General features: G+C 43.1%; 1 protein-coding gene across 6 annotated transcripts in view; it reads right to left on the minus strand.

Moving 5' to 3' along the window:
• Window positions 1-11,965: 11,965 nt before the first annotated feature.
• The window catches only part of ARHGAP32 (Rho GTPase activating protein 32), a 309,513-nt gene continuing 301,054 nt past the window's right edge, over window positions 11,966-20,424 (minus strand). For all 6 annotated transcript variants that reach the window (XM_032167875.3, XM_032167877.3, XM_058447061.1 and 3 more), the window contains 3 exons: window positions 17,438-18,316; window positions 15,658-16,748; window positions 11,966-14,366 (listed from right to left, as the gene is read on the minus strand). In XM_032167875.3, the coding sequence (XP_032023766.1) occupies window positions 12,114-14,366; window positions 15,658-16,748; window positions 17,438-18,316 (4,223 nt within the window). In that variant the 3' untranslated portion in view covers window positions 11,966-12,113. The remainder of the gene's footprint in view (window positions 14,367-15,657; window positions 16,749-17,437; window positions 18,317-20,424) is intronic.

Consider the following 20,424-nt stretch of genomic DNA (forward strand, 5'->3'; position numbering starts at 1 on the left):
TCCAAAGGCTGAGCTTAGGCAAAATTAAGTTTGTTAAAGTGACTGTTTCCAGCGACCCCTTCCTTTCTTAGCTTTATGTATGTGTGTATTTAACAAGCAAACATATGTGAGTGCATGCCATATGTCAAGCTCTCATGGAGCTTATGAGCTAGCGAAGGGATAGACACAATTAATAGATAAACCAATAAATAAAAATAACTTCTGAATGAGAAGTTCTGTTTGGAAAATGAAGAGGGTGATGTGATCAAGTGACTACATCAAATTGGGTCATCAAGGCAGGCCTCTGACACAAGACAGGGAGGAGGAGGAGCAGCCTTGCCTGGCTAGGAAAAGCGCTCAAGGCAGAGGGCATGGCTTGCACAGGAACCTGGAAGAGGAGACGAAATCAGAGAGGCAGATCTCACAGGCCAAACTGAACCGTTTGGATTTAAGGCTCCTGGAAGTCTTCGGAGGGGCAGGTGCCAAGAGGAGCGAGAGGGGAGAACGGTGCCCCAGAGGGGAGGAGTTGCGTGCACTGGGCAGCTGGGCAGGGAGCTTCCCTCCAGGTAACACAGGACATCTCCTTATGGCTCCACGATCATCACACAACCTCAGGGTTGGGAGGGACTTCCAGGTTTGCTCCAATTACCCATTCCGTGTCTCCATCCCCCTACAACACCCTTGCTTGATGGTCACCATCTCTGATCGCTTCCACCGCTTAAGGTCCATCAGAACAAGCCTAAGTCCTTTTCTTCTGTGAGCCCTGCATATACTTGGGCTGGCTCTCATGCTTTTCCTTTCCCTCCCAAGCCTCCTCTCTTTCACTGCCATGAGTTATACGTTAGCTGCATGTGCTGCTGAGGAGCTCGTCAGGTGCCTCACTGGACAATACGGACGGCTTTGGACTGGCAGTCAGTCACATTCTCTAAGGTAGGGAACCAAAGGTGCCACTCGTTGCAAGAGGCAATCATCCCAGAAAGCCAAGGAGATGACCCAAGAGTGGGAGAGGACATTGTTCTGGAATGCACATCTGTGATTAGTGTAGCAAAGTATTTTTTGAGTCCAATGTTGGATGCTTTTTCCTAGCCTCAAGGAAGCTACTCCTGCATGTTTTAGCTTTTTAGGAGAAGGGTTGTAAAAATAAGAGAGCCAGTATAGCCTTTAGGAACCTAATAATTACAAAACACTGGCAGGAACAGAACCATCTCCCGCCATAATCAAAGTAAAATACTTGCAAAATGGTACCGAGAGGAACACCCAGGAAGGGGGGCGTCTCTATTGTGGGACCAGGTAACTGTGAAATTTCGTCATGGCCACTCCTTTCAGAGGGTTATTGTGGCTCCTGGGATTCAAGGGCATATGGGGTATTGGGAGTCCAGTAACTTTATAGGGTCTAGATAACATCACTGTTGTCTTCTTTAAAACTCATGTAACTTAGAGAAGCAGATCATTCAGGAACTCACGTTTTCCTAGATTTTACTATCTCTTAGTATATAGGTTCTACATGCTTGTTGAAAACGATCCAAACCTTCATCCTTCCTTCTCTTCCAAAGTTGCTACAGCCTGGAAGAGAGTTCCCATTACGCCCTCTCAGTTCCACACCCTAACATGCTTTGTAGGGTAGATGTGAGCACGGGAAGAAAGTCTTTCCTGGACACCTAGAACATCACCCTTTCTCTCCTGCAAGTAACCCCCTTCCCTACTTTCCAGGCACTGCTCAAAACTGATCTCCTTTTATGACTAGTTCTACCAGTGTTTAGTCACTCTGGCAGTTGAATTTTAGATCATGTAAGCCTACTTGTCTTTGCTTCTGTGACCAGCAACCAACACCAGTAGTCCAAATGCCCAAAACATATGAAAGTAAACCAAACAAATGATGGGATTCATCCTTGCTACTGAAGTAAGACGTCCTGTTATATTTCAACACCCAGCACAAAGGGGTTCCAAGCCCCTGCCTTTTACAAGAACTATCATCATATAATTAGCTTAAGTTTTTTCGTGTCTTATTCTGGGCAATGGTATAGCAATGTTTTTAACAGCAGTAACGAACTATGCTTACTATAGTGCCAGTTGTTGTGAGTTTTTGCATCTGTTAACTCATTTATTTCTCATGACCTATCAGTTTGTAGATGAAACCAAGGCATACAAAGGTTAAACGCTCTGCCCAGTGGCATACAGTGTGTAATCCATGTGGAGCTGAAAGTCACACCTGCACATGGATACTAGGGACCCATCAGCTCACTCCTTCAGGAAAGGTTGGTGCACATATTATGCTATGGTGTTATTTCAGGCACTAGGATATAAATGAGCAAGACAAAGCTCTTGTCCTCTTGGAGTTCACATTCCAGAGAAACTATAGATAAAAAATAAATAACATAAAGCAAGCAATGGGATAAGAGTAGTGACATGCTACATGAGATAGGATGGTCAAGGAAAGTCTTCTCTAAGGGGGTGGTGTTTGAGCAAAGACTTGAAGTGCGGGAGCGAATCACATAGATACCTGGGGCCTATGCAACCCAGGGGGAGGAGTGTCAGTCAGCACGAAGGCTGAGGTGGAAGTGGACTTGGCATGTTTATGGGAGGACAAGGAGGCTGATGAGGCGGCAGTGACAAGGCAGAGGGAGGGTGGCTGTACTTGACTTTCAGCAGCATTCATGGAGCCCCCCCTGCCCCTTTGCATATCTTCCATATCTCTGAAGCTGGAGCAAGACACACCCTATCTTTATTTCCAGAAGCTGCTTCTTCTCCAATATATGGTTAGAAGCTTGTGGATGCAGGACCAACCTTCTGCTACCATTATGAGGTCTCAAGAGTGACACCTCATCTGGCAACCTATGCTGCCCCTCGATTTCTTTTGCCCTATAAACTGCCAGTCCTTGAGCTTGTCTTGGGGGCTCTAATTGTCGCTCTCTGCTTCAGGAAGCTAAAGCACTCTTCTTCCGCATGCTGCTGCCCTTGTCAGTGACAGATGTCGTGGGAGAACCTGAGTCGATAGTGGAGTGGGAGGTAGACGTCCATGCTGTGCACTGCTCCCAGCTCTGCTCTCCTTCCAGACAGGGGGTCTACTGCCTTTAACTCGCACCTTGCTTGTACTGGCATGGCCTTGAGACTCATTCTATCTGATGAGTTGTGAGCAGGAACGACGTGTGTGACTTCTGGACCACATTTTAACTACCCATGCAAGCTCCTCCAGCGTCCTCCTCCCTTGCCTCACCATCCTAGGAATTCAGTCCTAGGTGATGGGGGTAAGGGATGCCAATGGCTGCTCAGAGGACTGTTACCCAGGGAAGTTGCCTGGACCTGCAGCAGGCTTGCCTTGAGCAGGAAAAACATCTCTTTTCATGTCTAAGGCATTGAGATTTTGGTTGTGTTACTACAGCATAACCCTAGCCTAACCTGACTAATGCGAGGAGTTGCATTCCCTGCAAATCAACAACACAGTGTCTTAGCCTCGCAGGCACAACTACGTTAGGGGTTCATGATCTTTGAGGATACACAGTGGGCATGCAGTCTAACGATGTAAAAACTGCAGGCTCTGGGGTCATAGAGCTTGGGCCTGCATCCCACTTAACCTCGGAGATACAAACTCAGGCACATTACTTAAAACTTTATAGGCTTTGATTTACCTGTAAAGTGGCAATAAAAGAAAAAATGTTACCTCACATAATTGTTAGGAAGAATGAGTTAATATTAACATATGCAAAATACTTAGGATAGCCTGGTACATGATAATTGATCAATAAATTTTTAATCATATTAGCTACTATCAGTGCAATTGCTATGCTCTTTTCTCTGGAAATGCATTTTGCTTTAACTGATCTTGAACCAGGAAAATATATATGTGTTTAAGAATAATGAGGCCAGAGCCAGTGGCTCATACCTGTAATCCCAGCACTTCGGGAGGCCGAGGCAGGCAGATCACTTGAAGTCAGGAGTTCAAGAACAGCCTGGCCAACATGGCAAAACCCCATCTCTACTAAAAATACAGAAGTTAGCCGGGCGTGTTGGTGCACATCTGTAGTCCCAGCTACTTAGGATGCTGAGGCAGGAGAATCAGTTGAACCTGGGAGGCAGAGGTTGCAATGAGACAAGATAGTGCCACTGCACTCCAGCCTGGGTGACAGAGCAAGACTTTGTCTCAAAAAAAAAAAAAAAAAACAAAACTTCATTATTTACTAAGTTTTACTATCCAGAAATGGAGAGCCAGTCAAATCCATCTCTCTTTAGCAACTGTTTTGTAAAACACCAGGCCTGCTTTCCCCCATTACTTCTTTTGCAGAAATTCACCATGTTGCTTCTACTCCTGCCATCTCGTGTATTGAATGGGCCTTTGAGTAACTAGGGCAATACAAGAAAGCGATACCTGCAGAAGGCACCACCCACTAGCAGAGAAGGTGAAGCTCACAGCGGTTCCTGAGACCACTTCCCTGAACTGGAAAGTTGACAGATGCAATAGATAACCTAGCGCTAGACACTGTTGGGAAGTGTAGACACAGTTCGGTCGTCATATCGGTGCTATCTGGATAGTGGTTTCCACTGAATAATCACACAAGATTTTTTGGTTGTTACTCAGACTTCATGGTAAGCAAGGACCTTCTCCACTACTACATCACGCTATAGGATTCCCTATGAAGTCCCATTTTAACTGCCAGGGCTCTCTTCCTGCGAGATCCAACCATGGGAGAACTTTCCGTTTATTTTTTCAGAAAGGTTGACCCTTAATAAATTCTTAACGATACAATAGAAAGTGGGTAAATACTTTATGATAGAAGCATAATATAGCCCCCTTCCCTTCCATTGCTGCATGGTCTTGCACTGTTTCCAAGTAAAAGTTCTGGGTAACTTTTATTTGGCACTTGCTCTCCTGCTGAGCCCTGTACAAACATCTAATATCTAATTGAATCCTCACAGCAACCCTTCATAGATACTATTATTCCCACTTTGGAGATCAGGAAGTCAGGGCTCCATCAGTTTTAGAAATAATTTTAGAGGGTTTAGTGGGTCAGTAGAGGTTTTAGAGTTAGTAGCAGTCCAGCTTCAACCAGCCAACTCTAAAGTCTGCTGTGAGTCAATGTGTGCAGGTGTGACTTTCAGCTCCACATGGATTACTCACTGTATGCCACTGGGCAGAGCGTTGAACCTTTGGTTGAGCCTTGGTTTCATCTACAAACTGATGGGTTATGAGAAATACAAGAGTTAACAGATGCAAAAGGCTCACAACTGGCACTATAGTAAGCATAGTTCGTTACCGCTTTTAAAAACATTGCTATACCGTTGCCCAGAATTGATAAAATACGAAAAAACTTAAGCTAATTATGTGACGAAAGTTCTTGTAAAAGTTTTGGTGAGAAAAGAAGGAACATCACTTGGTCCTGTGAGCTATTTGTTTTCCATGAGTGCAGTATTTGATTTTCTTGTTTGTTGTTGTTTTTGAGACAGTTTCCCTCTGTTGCCCAGGCTGGAGTGCAGTGGCACGAACTCAGCTCACTGCAGCCTCCGCCTCCCGGGTTCAAGCAACTCTCCTGCCTCAGCCTCCCAAGTAGCTGGGAGTACACGTGTGCCACCACACCCAGCTAGTTTTTGTATTTTTAGCAGAGACAGGGTTTCACCATGTTGGCCAGGGTGGTCTCGAACTCCTGACCTCAGGTGATCCGCCCACCTTGGCCTCCCAAAGTGCTGGGATTACAGGCATTAGCTACCACACCCAGCCAGAGTGCAGTATTTGAAAAAGTTAGCTGTCAAAAAGCAAATGTGAATTAGCTACACTTCCCTAACCAGACCAAATGTCTCAGGTCGTCTTAACAATATTATATAAGCATATAATAGGAGGCATTAGAGTATTCAGCCAGCAGTATTTTGTCTCCTTTTTAAAGAATGCTGCATTTTCTATAGTATGTTCAGTTCAATTAATTCTAATTTTTGCATGCCATTGTTATAAATGAGTCTGGGGCTTAATATTTATACCAAGGGGAGAAAGAAATTAATGATACATTTCTGTTACCGTATCACCAAAGTGAAGGGGAACCAAAGTGTGAATGGGAAAAGGTGGTAACCCCAATGAATGAGAGATGGCTCCCCCTGCAAGCATATTAAATGTGCTGCCTAGATCTGTATTTCTTAGCCATCTGCACCAGGATTACATGGAGTGGGTACCAAAACTAGATTCGTAAGTCCAATCCCAGACGCATTGGATCACACCATCTGGTGGTTGCTCAAGAATCTTAACTAGCTCTCCAGGTGTTCTAAATGGATTCTGAAGTTTGAGAAATACTTGCCGAGTTTAAAACATAACTAGTGGCTGAGAAATCTAGGATGCTTTTCAAAAAATTTTTAGAGAATTAAGAACACGAATTGCAAATGACTCAGTGACAGCTGAAGCTGTTTTGTCTGCATGATATTCTGGTTTCTGAATTGTGGATGCTCAAACTGTCTTCTAGCCTAGCATTCTCCTATGGGGAGAAACACTGCAGTTATTAACAGGAGAGAAGCCGTTGCGTCTAATCACATTGCTTTCTCGCGGACTCTCAAATGCAGGGTGAACTCTTACAGCTTTTGTTTCATTCTCCCTTCTGAGCATCTTATACACTAACATCTCCTTTCTGAGACTCAGCTATCCAAGCCCTTTGCTAGGAGAAAAGAACAAGAGCCTCAGAGTAACAAAAAATAGACAAACAAAGGCCACACGATTCAGGATAACCTTTCAGGACTCCAGTTCAGAACCACTTTTGCTCCCCAGATTAGAATTACAAAGAGAAAAAGGAAGAGGAGGGTTTATAGGTTGTTCCTAGACAGTAACAAAAAGTGACAGCAGCAAAGACATACGAAACTGAAAAAAAGGGGGTACAAAAACATAAAAAGAACTGGCGTTAAACCACTTGGTATAAATGCAAATCTTTTATCTCAGCGTGCCCCCGAGGATATCCCTAAGTTATGTGTGGTGCAGTCATCTATTGATACAAGTGATGAAACTACACTGAACTCAAAATTTGTGGTTGGAAATATATGCTGGAAGTATTTTGATTAAAGTGTCTAAAATAAAATTACACCTTATACTTTTTCAGAGGTACACTGTCAACTGCATGGAAAACATGACCAACTAAAATGTCTTATTTCTGGTGTTTCCAGATGCCCAAGGTTTTACTGGATGGGGAGTCAGTGTTACTTTAAAATGTGCCTCTTCCTGTACAACCAGAAATGACTAAAATCTCAACCACCACGTATGTGTTACTGATTCCTCAGTGATACACATTTTAAGAGGTAGGTACCATATTTTTGTCAGTATAAAGTTTGGTGACGAAATAGTTGGCATGGAAAGCAGAGTCCTGAAAACTGAGTAGAAGACCCAGTGGAGCTGCGGCTGTATCTTTTCTTTCATCCCATCTGAGCAGTTTCCATGGGAACACTTACTCAGGTCTGAGGACGCTCACTGAAGCAGATGCTGTATCTTGGCTGAGGTCTGGAGTGTGGTATGCAGGCACAGAAAAGACGGTTGGCTTACTAGGGCCATCTGGAATAAACAGGCAACTTTTCCTATTGCTGGCAAGAAAAAAAAAATAGGGCCCTAACACCTTAAAATGAAGAATGATTTGCAATTTGACTCTCAATAGGAAAACCAATATTCAATAGCTGAATATTGAGGGTCCTCCCCGCCTCACCTTTAAGTCCTGGTTGATACTGAAGTATTTATTTTGAGAACTGTGGCAGCAGAAGAAACGCTGGAGCCCTGCTGGGCAGCTGGGTCACTTGCAGTACTTGGTTCAAGTGTCTCACTGACACTTGATCTGGGTTTGCTGCGAGCCAGCTCACCACAGGTGGCCTCATCTGGGGCATGATTCTTTTATGGTCATCTCACCCTTAAGAGAGAGAAAACAGGATGTCCAAGATGTTTCCTGGGAATCTGTAAAGATACGGTTTTACTCAGAATCCCCTTTGAAGGATCCTGAGATAAGCTGATTCAGTTTCCTGAGAAGTGCACACTCGGGAACCAGGCTGCAAGAGCGGAGCGTGGACTCCTTCAGAAGCAGGAAGCAGCAAGTCAGCCCAGACTCTCCAGGATGGATCAAGAGGCCTCCACCACTCTACAGGGAACAGTGTTTGACTTGGGGGAAACGTGGCCAGGCAGCAAAAGGTGGTAAATAGATAACGACAGGAGACACTTAACCCCTTTCCTCAAATAATGTACCACTGGGCATAATAGGATGTGTCATAAAAACATGTGTCCTTTGGTCCTAATTCCCCAAATCAATCACCCCCACTATTTCATTATCATTCATATCGGGTCAAAAAGGAAACACATACACAAAGCAGTCTGTTTTAACCTGAAATAATTCTGTTGATATTTGAATCACTTTCAGTGGGACATTTGCTTTAAACCACAAGATATCTCCATCTCCAGGTACAAAAATCCCTTCCTCCCTCCCCTGCCACCCCCCACCCCACCCGGCAACCAAAGAAACAAACAAAACCCAAACCCACAACTCAGCTTCAAATAAGTTTGCAAGAAATGAGACTCTAAATATTTACATATGGGGCAAGAAATAAATCACAAAACTATTTACAAAAATACACAAGCTTATATGCATTAACAATTTACACCAGTTCACAAAAATATTAAGACATAAAAAAACTATATAAATTAAAATTAAAAACTCAAAAGTATGATCTAAGACTTCCTAGGATGCTTCTCTCATGCAGGTCATGGTTGAAAAATCAGGTTTTGCTATCTCAGAATCTAAACTGTAAAACCATTTTTATTCTTTGAACATTAACAGTACTAATCAGATAAGGAAAAAAGACCCTCTGTGCACACTGACATTATCTTGCACACGTTATAATACACCATTCCTGACATTTCTGTAACACACAGTGCTGAAAATCACATGCCTCTAACCATGTGGAAGAAGTAACTCTCTGACATACTTTTGCTTTCTTTATTACTTTCTTACACATTCTGCTCAAGCAATACTTTGCCAACATCCTAAATGGGTGACTGACAGGGCTGAAAACAGAGAAATGGACTTTGCAGGCTCCTTCTTTAACTAAAGGGGCAAATTTCAAATTTACATCGTTTGCATCTATTACTGCTCCAAATGTGGTAACCTACTCCTCTGTCCCCACTCACGTTAGTAACAGTCCCTCCTCTCTACAGAATTAGTCCTAAAATTTTTCAACCTGACCCTAAATTTTAAAAAATGCTTTGCCATTGTAAGAAATGTGCAGGCCCTAGTCGTGGGACCATCCCAGGGACTTGCATGTTTGAAAGGAAATTGAATATAGTAAGAAATAAGGCTCCGATGAAATTTATTAATAAGAAAATGGCACCTCTGGGATTGTTAGCAAAATTTTTAGCCAGACGTCCAGGGAATATTTATTTCAATCAGACCAAACTGTGGAATCAGAATTTTGCCAAAAAGATAAAATCCGGAGGCATGGCTATGAAAATGTCAATAGGATTAAATCACGGGTTTAATGTATAAGGCAGCTCCATTTCCTTGATCAGAATGCTCCGTGTCAAAATTTGAAAGTAATAACATTCAGTTACCCCATTTGTAAAGTCACACACAAGGTGGACTGTGCTGAGGTACCCGGCTCACAGTGATTTGCTGTCCGGTTTCCACCCCACAACATTAGAAAGGGAAAGATGCCGGAAAAGTGTTTCAAATAACTGAATCCAAAGTTAAGGCTGTTGCTAGCATGCATTAAATGAAGCAACTCTAGATTTGATCTAAAGTTTGTGTTTCACGCTTATAACAGTAATTGCAATCATCATTCTGTATTCGAAAAATTTACCTGATATTTCTAAACCCATAGGACATTTATTAATAAGGAAATTGTTTTGAGGAATTAACCCTACTAGTTATAAAATAGGCTTTAGTTTCAGGACTAAACAATGTGTGTGACAACAAATCCACAAATATTAAAACTGGACCGGACTCCCTGGGTTACTTTCTTTAGGCTCTCAGTTCCTTAAAGCCGTGTGTATCTCCTGGTCACAGCAGCCCCTCTTTCTAACCTCCATGCTGCTGGTGAGAACTTGCAGGGCTGGTGTGGTCTCCAAGGGGCAATGGGTTGCCTAATTGACAAAAATATGATTAAGGTAAAAAAAATTAGTGCCACATATTCACCAAAGGTCAAACTCCTGTATGTAGCACCCAAGGTGTTTTTGTGCCAAAGGGAAGTATCCTATCAGGTTTCCTAGCACTTTGACTGTAAAACAGTTGGGTCTGCACTTTTAATGTAGAGGCCTCAATTTCCACAGACCTCTTCACATTTGGGTATTTCAAGGTTTCTACTACAGTTTTTACTGCATCCCTCCAGTGAATTCTAAGGGAACAAAAGAAAACCTTATAGAATATTTCCACATATCAATGTGTTGTTCTTAAAACATTTTATTTCTTTTTCTAAATATAAACCCTTAAAATGCACATTATTTTTTAAAATAAAAACTGGCATGAAACCTAATCTTTATACAATTTCACAGCAATAATAGCAGCATGATTTTAGCCTCTTAAAAGATTTCCTCCTTTGCTCTAAATAAAAATTAATTTCAAGTTCTAAAAAGCCAGAGCAGCAACCGTCCAATAAATGGAATGCAATTCTCCTAGTGTCTTCTACAGACTGAGCATTTAAAATACGTGAATGTATAAAACTTGAGTATTATTAAGAGTTATGGAATGAAATGACAATCTAAACTTGTTTTGTAAACATAGGACTGCCTTGCTAGTCTGACGTATTTGGGGGTTGGAGGGAGCTGAGAACATAGAATGGAGTTGGGCTAGAGAGTGCCTACTCTAGTAAGGAATGCAACTTTCAAAAGTCGTGGGTGTTAAACATGCTTTACATGTCTCCAGAGGTATAAAGAGCTATACCTGAAATGCTGGTGTAGATGGTAATTACATTAAGACTGTGACCACACAAGTATAGAGTAAGCAAACGACAGTTATGCCTTAGGACAGCAATAACTGCCCAGAACTCCACTGGTGAAATGGGGCTGTGAACTAAGCAGTTATTGCAGGAACTTGCAGTCTAATAATAGATAATGCGTAGCTACTTAAATTCCCAGGGACCCTGTACTCTGGTTTAGGAACAGAAACAAACATGGAAATTTATATTCATAATAAATTATGTGTGTCTATCCAGTCAAACCATGCTGGGCTTTTTTTTTTTTTTTTTAATGAAAGAAAGTTGATAATTTAGGAAAACCAATGGTATGACATGTTTTACTAGAATTACAATTCACCAAATCTTATTGAGGGGTGGGGTAAGAAGAAAACCTGAAGGCAGGCAATGCATTAAAAGCATCAAGAGTTTTCTAGTGCTAACAAAGTTCACTGACAATAAGAACTTTACTTTCTTCCACCTAAAGAAGTTTCCTTAAATACTAACTTTTAAAAATCCCTTCTGTCATGATATGAGCCCATTCACTGAACCGTGAGGAACAAGGATGAAAAATAAGAATAGAAAGAGTATGGTTCAGCCTGAGTCTAAGTAGTCTGGTGTTTTATGAGGACTCTACCAAATGTTTAATTTAAAGTCTTAATTTCTTATTTTTAATTATAATGTTGCTAACTGTCTGACTGATCTTGAAGGATCAGGGATTTTTCCACGACTCTAACTGAACACAAGATCCTTCTCAGACAGGGAGAATGAAGTGACAACAGTGTGTCGATCTGCGCAAGTTGTGCAGCTACTGAAGGAGAAGCAGGAACACAACAGGGAATGCAGACGCCTACCAGGAAATCGATGTGAACTGCTCTGAATTATGCAGCAAATACTAAGAAGAAAGGACAATGCTGAATTCAAATTCAGCTAAAGGCAGTCCTCAGGCTCTTTCAAGCTAGCCCTAGATGGCAAGTGTGTCCTGAGACAGGTTTCTCTACTGGGTTTCAGCACGGGGCTTTACCATCCTTCAGATTTTTTCTAAAGACAAAAATGACAAAGTCTATAGATGGAAGAGGGGGTAATGAAGCAGGGAAGGGGAAAAAGATGCTGATTTGTTTACTTTTATTATCTTTTTTTAAATGTGGTCAGGGGTTTTATAGTATTTTTTGTTTTTTTAATATTTTTGGTTATTGAAAAAAATAGAACAGTCCACTGTCCAGCAGAGGCTGCTTCAACTCTATTGCTCCCAGGGCTCATTCTGCATGGATCTGTGTTTCAGGATGCTGCAAGGACAACTCTGTGGGCAGGAAGGCCCCTTGACCCAAAGCTGTAGCATAGGTCCTGCTCTGTGGATGGGGAAAGCCAGGAGGCACATACGTCCCCATGCCGCCCCCTCCAAAGACTCCTCGCTGGTGCTGAGGCAGGCAGTGGTAATCTTCCAGGTTATCATACTGGGACACAACAGTCACACTGGTCTGGCGCTTGCCGTGTGGTTGGTATTGGTACAGCACACTGGGGTCCCTCTCCACGTTCTGGGTATGATGGAGTTTGAGGCTATGACTCCGCTCTGGTTTAGGGGGTGGGACCATTGACTGAGTGAGGTGTTCTTCCTCCTTGTAGCAGTCTCTGGAGTGTTTCTCTGGGGCAGAAGGCTGCCTAACCCAGGGTCGTTCCATCTCTTTGGAGAGCCTTACCTCTTTGTGGTTCAGTCTTAAAGTTTCTTGCCCGGATGCAGCATATTTTACTCCAGAGTTATGGTAGCTGACTGGCTCAGAAGTGTCTGGAATCCCTTTGGACCCATAATCTAACTGGCCAGCTCCCTGGGGATAAGGAGGCCCATTCTTTGACTCACAGAACTGCCTATGGCTTGCTTCCTGGTGTGCCCTGTGCTCAGGGAGACTGCAGCCCATGTCAGGAAGCTTCCTGCTCCTCAGGCTGCTCTGCTTCTGAGGCAGGGATGGCTTCTCCGGCTGCATGCTACCATGGCCTCCGTGGTGGTGGGCTCTGTCCACCTCTGCCTCGGGATGCCTCCTATAGAAGCGGTCCTCCCCCTCAGGACCGATGGCCTTGGCTGCATGGCGGCTCTCCTTTCCTTCTGCCACTGAGAGAAGTCCAGTTTTCCCAGGATCTGATTTACTACGCAGATGGATGACATAGATCCCACCCAAGTCGTCCTGCACAGCCGGGGTCATGTTATCATATTGGGACATAACAGGCCCTTTCACCTTCTGCCGAGCACGGCTCTCTCTCCGGATCGACTGCATGCGGTATTTTTCCATGTCCTCAAGATCCCATGAGGTGTAGGTGTGCTTTACATCAGCAGCTGGAGGCATGTTGACTACATTATGGTCATTGGGAGAGAAATAGCCAGTCACATTGGCCCGGGGACGTGGAGGCAAACCAGCATAACTGTACAAGTTCTTTCCTTGCAGCCTAGGATTGTAGAAAGCAAAGTCTCGATTGGGAAGGCGGTGAAGGGGTCTCAACTGGACTGTGCCATAGGCATCCACATCACACAGGGCCCCATCTGGACTGTAATAGGAACTAGAAGAACTGGAATATGGGCTATACCTGTAGTGGACCCGGCCATTCTCAAAGTAAGGCTGAAGCTGAGTGACATGATAATCTGAGCGGGCCTGGGAGGACTGATATGGCTTATATTGGTACAGGGGTCTTGGGCAGTAGGCTGGCTCATCATCTGGGGGAACTTCTGTCCGTGAAATGGGAACAGAGCGAATCATGGAAGACGGCGGAGCATGGAGAGACTGCACTCTCCGGATGGTAGGGTATGGTGGAATGTCTTCAGGGTAACAGGTATTCCTAACAGAGGAGCTCAAAGAAGACACATACTCGATCCGGCTGCATGGCTTGGAGTGGTGTCCAGATGCGTTTCTTCCTGGGGCCACATATGTGTTATAACGAAGACCCATGGAGGCTGGTGGCTCTGACCTGGCACCATACACTTGGTGCTGCTCCAATTTATTGTGATGTGGAGGTACACTCTGGGGACGGTACTGGCAGTTTGGAGTCATATTGAAATGCAAACAGTTTTCTGGACCAAAGGGTTCAGTGGTGACATCGGGCCTAGCAAAGGAGGAGTAAACTGTTTTCTGAGAAGCATGCTTGGGTTGTGGGACAGGAAGTGGTAAAGGCAATGCATCGTCCACAGAGGCGGATGAAGCAGTGACAAAGGAATGATAATTTGAACTGCTGGTGGCATCTGCACTGCTGGAGTGTATGGCAGCAACCATCTTACTCTCCATCATCCTGGTGGGGGGCAGTGGTGCAGGAAAGCCACAGGGATGTGCAGGGACAGACTCGGTGCGCAGGTGCAGCAGCGGGGCCCGGGCACCATCCCGCACTTTCTCAGGCAGGCCTGGCTGGACAGCCGTAGCCATGGGACACTGAGCAGCAGCGGCACCACCGTCACTGATGAAGGCAGACGCAGGGTCATCCATGGCTCGAGGTTCAGGTGGCCTCTCTGGAACTGGAACTACTCCTTGAACCTATTGAAAGATGATAATACTATGGGTCTATTTTTTGTTCCCTCTATGAATCAAGTACTATTAATTTGTAACTCACAAATTGAGGTTGGTTGGGTAGCAGCTTGAACTTTCCCAAGCCATGTGGTTGCAATGAATCTGTACCCATTGCTAGGAAAAGAAGGCTTGTGCTGCTATTTTGTACAATACCCAGTATTATCTTTGGAGAACCATTCAAAGTTTTCTAATTTATGAGAGGTTTTAAATGCGAGATGAGGTTGCCTATGGCATGATTTTAATATACAAACCAAAAGAGAGGTTTAGTCAAGTAATACTGTAGAGCTTAAAAATACATACCCAGTTTATTAGTCTAGCTCAGTCTCAACACCAAGGACATTTTGTTAAATTAAGAGTTAATTCTATCATCTGGAGAGACTTTTGAAATTCACAGTTGTACACAGTTAGCAGTTTTAGGCCTTCAAAAATAGGGAAAGGCAATATTCAAATCAGAGGCTACTGCCTCTCTCCTACCTTTGATTCCACCTTAGCCTGGCCAAAGATAATCCTCATACTGAAAACACGCTATCCTTGAAAAGCAGTAAACACAGCATCCTGCACTAAGGTCTAAAATCTTAAGTCCTATTAATAGTTCAAGGTGACCATATAAAAGAAAAACAACCTGTGGCACTTTCTTAAAATATGAGGAAATTCAGGAAGAAACCTTAGCATTCTGCATACTACATTCTCTCATTGAAACAGGTACCTGACTATGGGACAAACTGCTGGTGAATGCTAGGAAAGTAACAAAGAATCCCAAGGCACTATAATCTCTTACACTTCCAAAAAGTCTGCAAGGCAGACAGTCTTACGAATGTTTTGAGAATGAAGTATTTTCATCGTGTAACTGTGAATAATTGGCAGAGGGTGGGTAAATGACTTGCCCAAAGTCACAATGAGTCAGTGATGGAGTCGGAAAAAAATAAAAAAAGCAACCCACAACCGTAAAGCCCACTTTGTCTCATTTGATCCTGATCTCTTTGTGTTACTGGAATAAACTACCAAGACACTTTAGGAAGGAAAGGGAGCAGGTAGAGTTAAGCTATAGTCATCTAGGAGCTACTCCTTTCCTGGGGAAAAGCCAGCATCAAGGTAATGGCAGATTCCAACCTCAAATGGGAACTATTTCATGGAAACCGGCCACAGGGCTTAAAAGTAATTGTTGCGTCTGACTCAAAGATAACAACACACCCTGCTGAAAAGTGACATACCTTTGGTAATAGTATATTTCATCTCACTGATATCTTCCCCTTCTTACCTTGTGGGAATTATTTAATCCTATATTGGTTGCTGCTTGTACCTGCCCCACAACTGGTGGCTGCTCTGCAGATCTCTGGGAAGGTGGAGGGGGAAGGGGACGATTAGTTCTGTGCGTGCGCTGAAGTGTGGCAGCAGCAAAATCAGCAGTGGTGGGTTGTTCAGCCACATCCCAGCTGGCTTCCTTGGTGCTCATTTGGGCTGTTGCTGGAGTAGTTGTCATATAAGTCATGGTGGCTGTGCTGGTATTCTCTTCGGGGGACCCAGAAGGAGGATAGATTTTATCGCTAGGTAAATTAGGAGGTGTGGGTGATTTGTCTGCAAGGGACCCAGAAGGAAGGAAGATTTTATCCCTAGGTAAATTAGGAGGTGTGGGAGATGTGTCTGCAAATTCTAAAGGGTGATGGAGTTTATCCACACTTGCACCAAGGTAAGAAGGAGGCTGATCTCCACTGTAGAAACGGGGTGGAGACTGGTCCTGATCCGAGAAGGAGACAGTTGGCACACTGTTCTTCCCAGGCTGCTCCTGATCCAAGAAGGAGACAGTTGGCATACTGCTCTTCCCAGGCTGGTCTTCAGGGAAACTTACATGATCGTCAGACTTCTCTGAGTCTAAGGGAACTGAAGTCATTCTGGCCTTTTCTGGGTCCCCAGATAAATATGTTTGATGTGGCTGATTCCCTGTTAAGTCTGCTTGATGTTGCTCCCCAGATTCAGTTGTGTTGGAATGGGTAGGATCCCCAATAGCTGTTGTCTCTGGTAGAGGATGGTCACAGTTTCCTGGTGCATTATTCTGGAGGTGGAACTGCTCTGCTGGTCGATCGGTTTGGAAATAGGCCTTATCTAGAGCAACTGCAGAGTAAGAACTGGACAGATTATCTTCAGTTGTAGCCACCGCTATGTCTCCATAATTTGTATACCCAGCCTGAGAGGTCCCTGGTCTCTTCAATGACTGAGTTGAGGCTTGCTGTGCGGACTCAGCTAATGCTAGCGCCAACATTCGGGCAACATTTTTCGGAGGCGGTGGTGGTGGGATAAGAGAGACTGAACTGACAGGAACGGAATCCTGAGGGGGGTCATGGGTAACTGCTCCTAGTGGGAAATTGGGAAAAAAAATGAGAGTGAAAAGGTAGCTTACGTTATCCTAAATGGAAAGCCAAACACTCCCCATGTGATCATTAAAAAATAGGTGCCTTCCATATTTCAAAATGGCAATCCATGATCTTCTATCCCACATGCAAATGCTGTAGAAAACATATCTGGTTCAGAAGGAAAACTAAAACAAACAGTGTATAAAGACTGCAATCTCTTCTTGAATTGCTACAGAGATGGGGGGAAAAAAAGCAGGTCCCTCACCTGGCTCAGAAAAGATTGCTTAGAAAACAAGCTTCAAGTGCTTGTAGATTGTTATTATGAACAGTTTTTACATTTGATGGTGTAGCTGGCTTGTTAACTTGGAAGGCTACAATAAAGATATTTTATTAGAAGAGAAAACAGAATCAAGAGCTACGCAGTTGTGCAAAAATTATCCACGAATTCTCACTGTCCAAGGAGATAAGGGGACTTTTGTGAAGATTTGAAGCAGGACCATTGGCCCTTTTGGGGAGTTTTGTTTGACTGCTTTTAATTTAGGGCTCTGAGCCATCAGCACCACCAAGAAAAGCATTCTCTTTGATTAAAGGCTAGCTGTGGACAAATTTCTCTCTTAAAAGGCACAGATGGCACACAGGATTGAAGATCCCTCTTAACTTAAAGAAAGAATGGAGGAAAACAAACGGTACCTGTCTGAGTCTGTCCAGAAGCTACAGCCTTACTCTGACTGCTTGAGACAGACTGATCCTCTTTCCCTGGCAATTCTACTTCTTCAGCAGCCACCTGGTCCAGGGGCTGGACTTCAGATTCAAATCCTTCTTGGGCATCTGTCTCATTTGTTTTCATCTTTACTATCTGGGTGGGGGATCTATTTGTGGCATCCCTTTCTTCAACGCATTTGTCCCAGGTTGAAGATGATGCATTCTGAGCTGTGGTATTTGAGACTGTACCAATGACTTCTGACACCCGTGGTGGTAGGGTCACTGAAATTGGCTCAGATATGCTCATAGAAGGTGATTTGCTTAATTTCCGTCCTATCTTCGGAGAGAAAGCATAGACGACCTTTTCAGTAAAGGAGGATGGCTTAGATGATTTATCTTCAGTTGGGCTCAAGTCCAGGGTAAAGAATGGACTCAGTTTCTCCTGAAGAGGAGAGACAGGTTCAGAGCTTGCTGTGCTTCCTGGAGTCTGACATTGGCTACCACCTGTTTCTGCATCCTTTTTATTGGCACTTGGTTTATCCTTGGAGTATCCTGGTGAATCTAAAAAGGAAGCACCACTCTCCAGACATTCTGATTCGGCCTTAGGAGGACTACATTGAAATGACATTGGATCAAAATCCAGGCTGGCTACTCCAATGTCTGGTGGGCTCAAGTCAACATCCTCAGCTGAATGAGGAGACATAAGGGCTGGGATATGGAGCAGCCCTCCTTCCTCCTCACTCTCATTGTCATGAGGCAGATTATCATAGGAGTTACAGCGGTTCCCCAGCATTTCTCCATTGAAAGAGGCAGACAGTGCATCACTGGAAGATCTGGGTCTTCTGGGTCGGAAGAGCTTGGAATCACCTGGAAAAAACGAATAACAATGTCAAAGTAAGAACATCTTACATACAGAATGCTGTGGTAAGTCACCTACTCAGTACAGCAGTAACTTACTCTCTAGGTGAAGGAAGTGTTACTTCTCATTTTCTTTCTGAAAATTCTTTCGGTGCACACAGATCATTTAAACTTGAGATAACAGAACTCCAAAACCAAATGCTAAATAGCAAACACGTGATAGAATCAGAGGGTGAATGCAGTATTTCATGGTCTGGAGAGGAAAGAGAACTCAGAATGCTTGGATTCTATTACTAATCCAACATTGATTCTTGGTGTGACTTCGGGCAAGTTTTTCATTTCTTTGTGTCTTATTTTATCACTGGCCCTCATATGACTTATGAGGTGGAATTAATCACTTTTGAGTGGCATTTTGAATCTATAATAGCAAAATTGATTTTTTTTGTGTGGGGAAACATCCTTACAATATTCAAATTTCTAAATAAATTGAACTTCTCAATGAAAAAATCTTCACAATCCCATAAAGCATTTATGTATATTTAGTAAAAAATTCCTTTCAGATACTAAACAAGAACTTCATTTTTTTCTTTAAGAATAGGTTTTAAGTTTCCCAAGCAGAGTCCTGAAGAGTGGCAGAGAGTATTACATAATTTTATGATGTTGCTAAATATCCAACTGGTAAAAAAGAAACTCTCTATTCTGTTAGGATTATTTTAATTGCCATAGTTAAAAAGTAATTTCAAGAGGCAGAAACTATTTTAATAAATATAAATATATTGACAGGTCACAGCGGCTCATGCCTATAATCCCAGCACTTTGGGAAGCTGAGGTGGGCAGATCACCTGAGGTCAAGAGTTCGAGACTAGCCTGGCCTAAATGGCAAAACCCCATATCTACTAAAAATATAAAAGTTAGCCAGGCGTGGTGGCGCATGCCTGTAGTCCCAGCTATTTGGGAGGCTGAGACAAGATAATCACTTAAACAGGGAGTTGGAAGTTGCAGTGATCCAAGTTTGCACCACTGTACTACAACCTGGGCAACAAAGTGAGACTCTGTCTTTTATATATATATATATATATATATATATATATATATATATATATTCACAAATGTACTGATCACCCATAAAATTAATTCCTTACAAATATCTTCTGCTTAACACTAATATCTACCTAGCTTGCTGCATTGTTTTTGTAGGTTATCTTGACTAGTTTAATTGAAAATCTTGGAAAACTCATAGATGTCAGCCACTCAGATAAAGTGATGGGGAAGAACTTCTGGAATCAAAGCAAAGCCACTGGTCAGTGAGGATCTGGCAGTTAGAAGAGTTATCCAATGAAGATGAGAAAGCTGACCAAGATGATGATACTCCAGGATATTTCAACAGAGCAAGATTTCACTTGCTCTTGACTATCACTGGATTGACAAGCCCTTTGGAAATCAATGTAGCTCTTGGCTAGTTTTTTTAAAAGGACTTTCTTTATAATTCTGCTGCAATGGCAAAACTCAATTCAAATCAATTCAAATAAGTGAAGAATGTCCTATTATGCTATTACACGGTTTTATAAAAAACAGCTTCTTCCAAATTGACATTGAATTCTTTATTCTAAAATGTAGTGCATAGATGTAACCATAATCCAACTTTTGCTAAATAAAAGAGAAAATAAACTTATTTGCACAATTTTTTAGTTTTGTTTTTTAAGTTACGTTGCAGTCAAACCTCTTTTCACTCTTAACCATGAAATTTGGGTCCTTATTTTAAAAAAAAATTTTTTTTTTTTTTTTGAGACAGAGTTTCACTCTTGTCACCCAGGCTGGAGTGCAGTGGTGTAATCTAGACTCACTGCAACCTCTGCCTCCTGGGTTCAGGCGATTCTCCTGCCTAAGCCTCCCAAGTAGCTGGGATTACAGGTGCCCAACACTACGCCCAGCTAACTTTTGTATTTTTAGTAGAGACGAGGTTTCACCACGTTGGCCAGGCTGGTGTGGAACTCCTGACCTCAGGTGATCCACCCATCTTGGCCTCCCAAAGTGGTGGGATTACAGGTGTGAGCCATCACGTCTGGCCAAAGATTTATTTTAAGTTGCCTTCTCCAAGTATTAATTATCCTTGTAAA

Source organism: Hylobates moloch, unplaced genomic scaffold, assembly GCF_009828535.3.
Source record: "Hylobates moloch isolate HMO894 unplaced genomic scaffold, HMol_V3 SCAFFOLD_11, whole genome shotgun sequence".
NCBI classification, from domain to species: Eukaryota; Metazoa; Chordata; class Mammalia; order Primates; family Hylobatidae; genus Hylobates; species Hylobates moloch.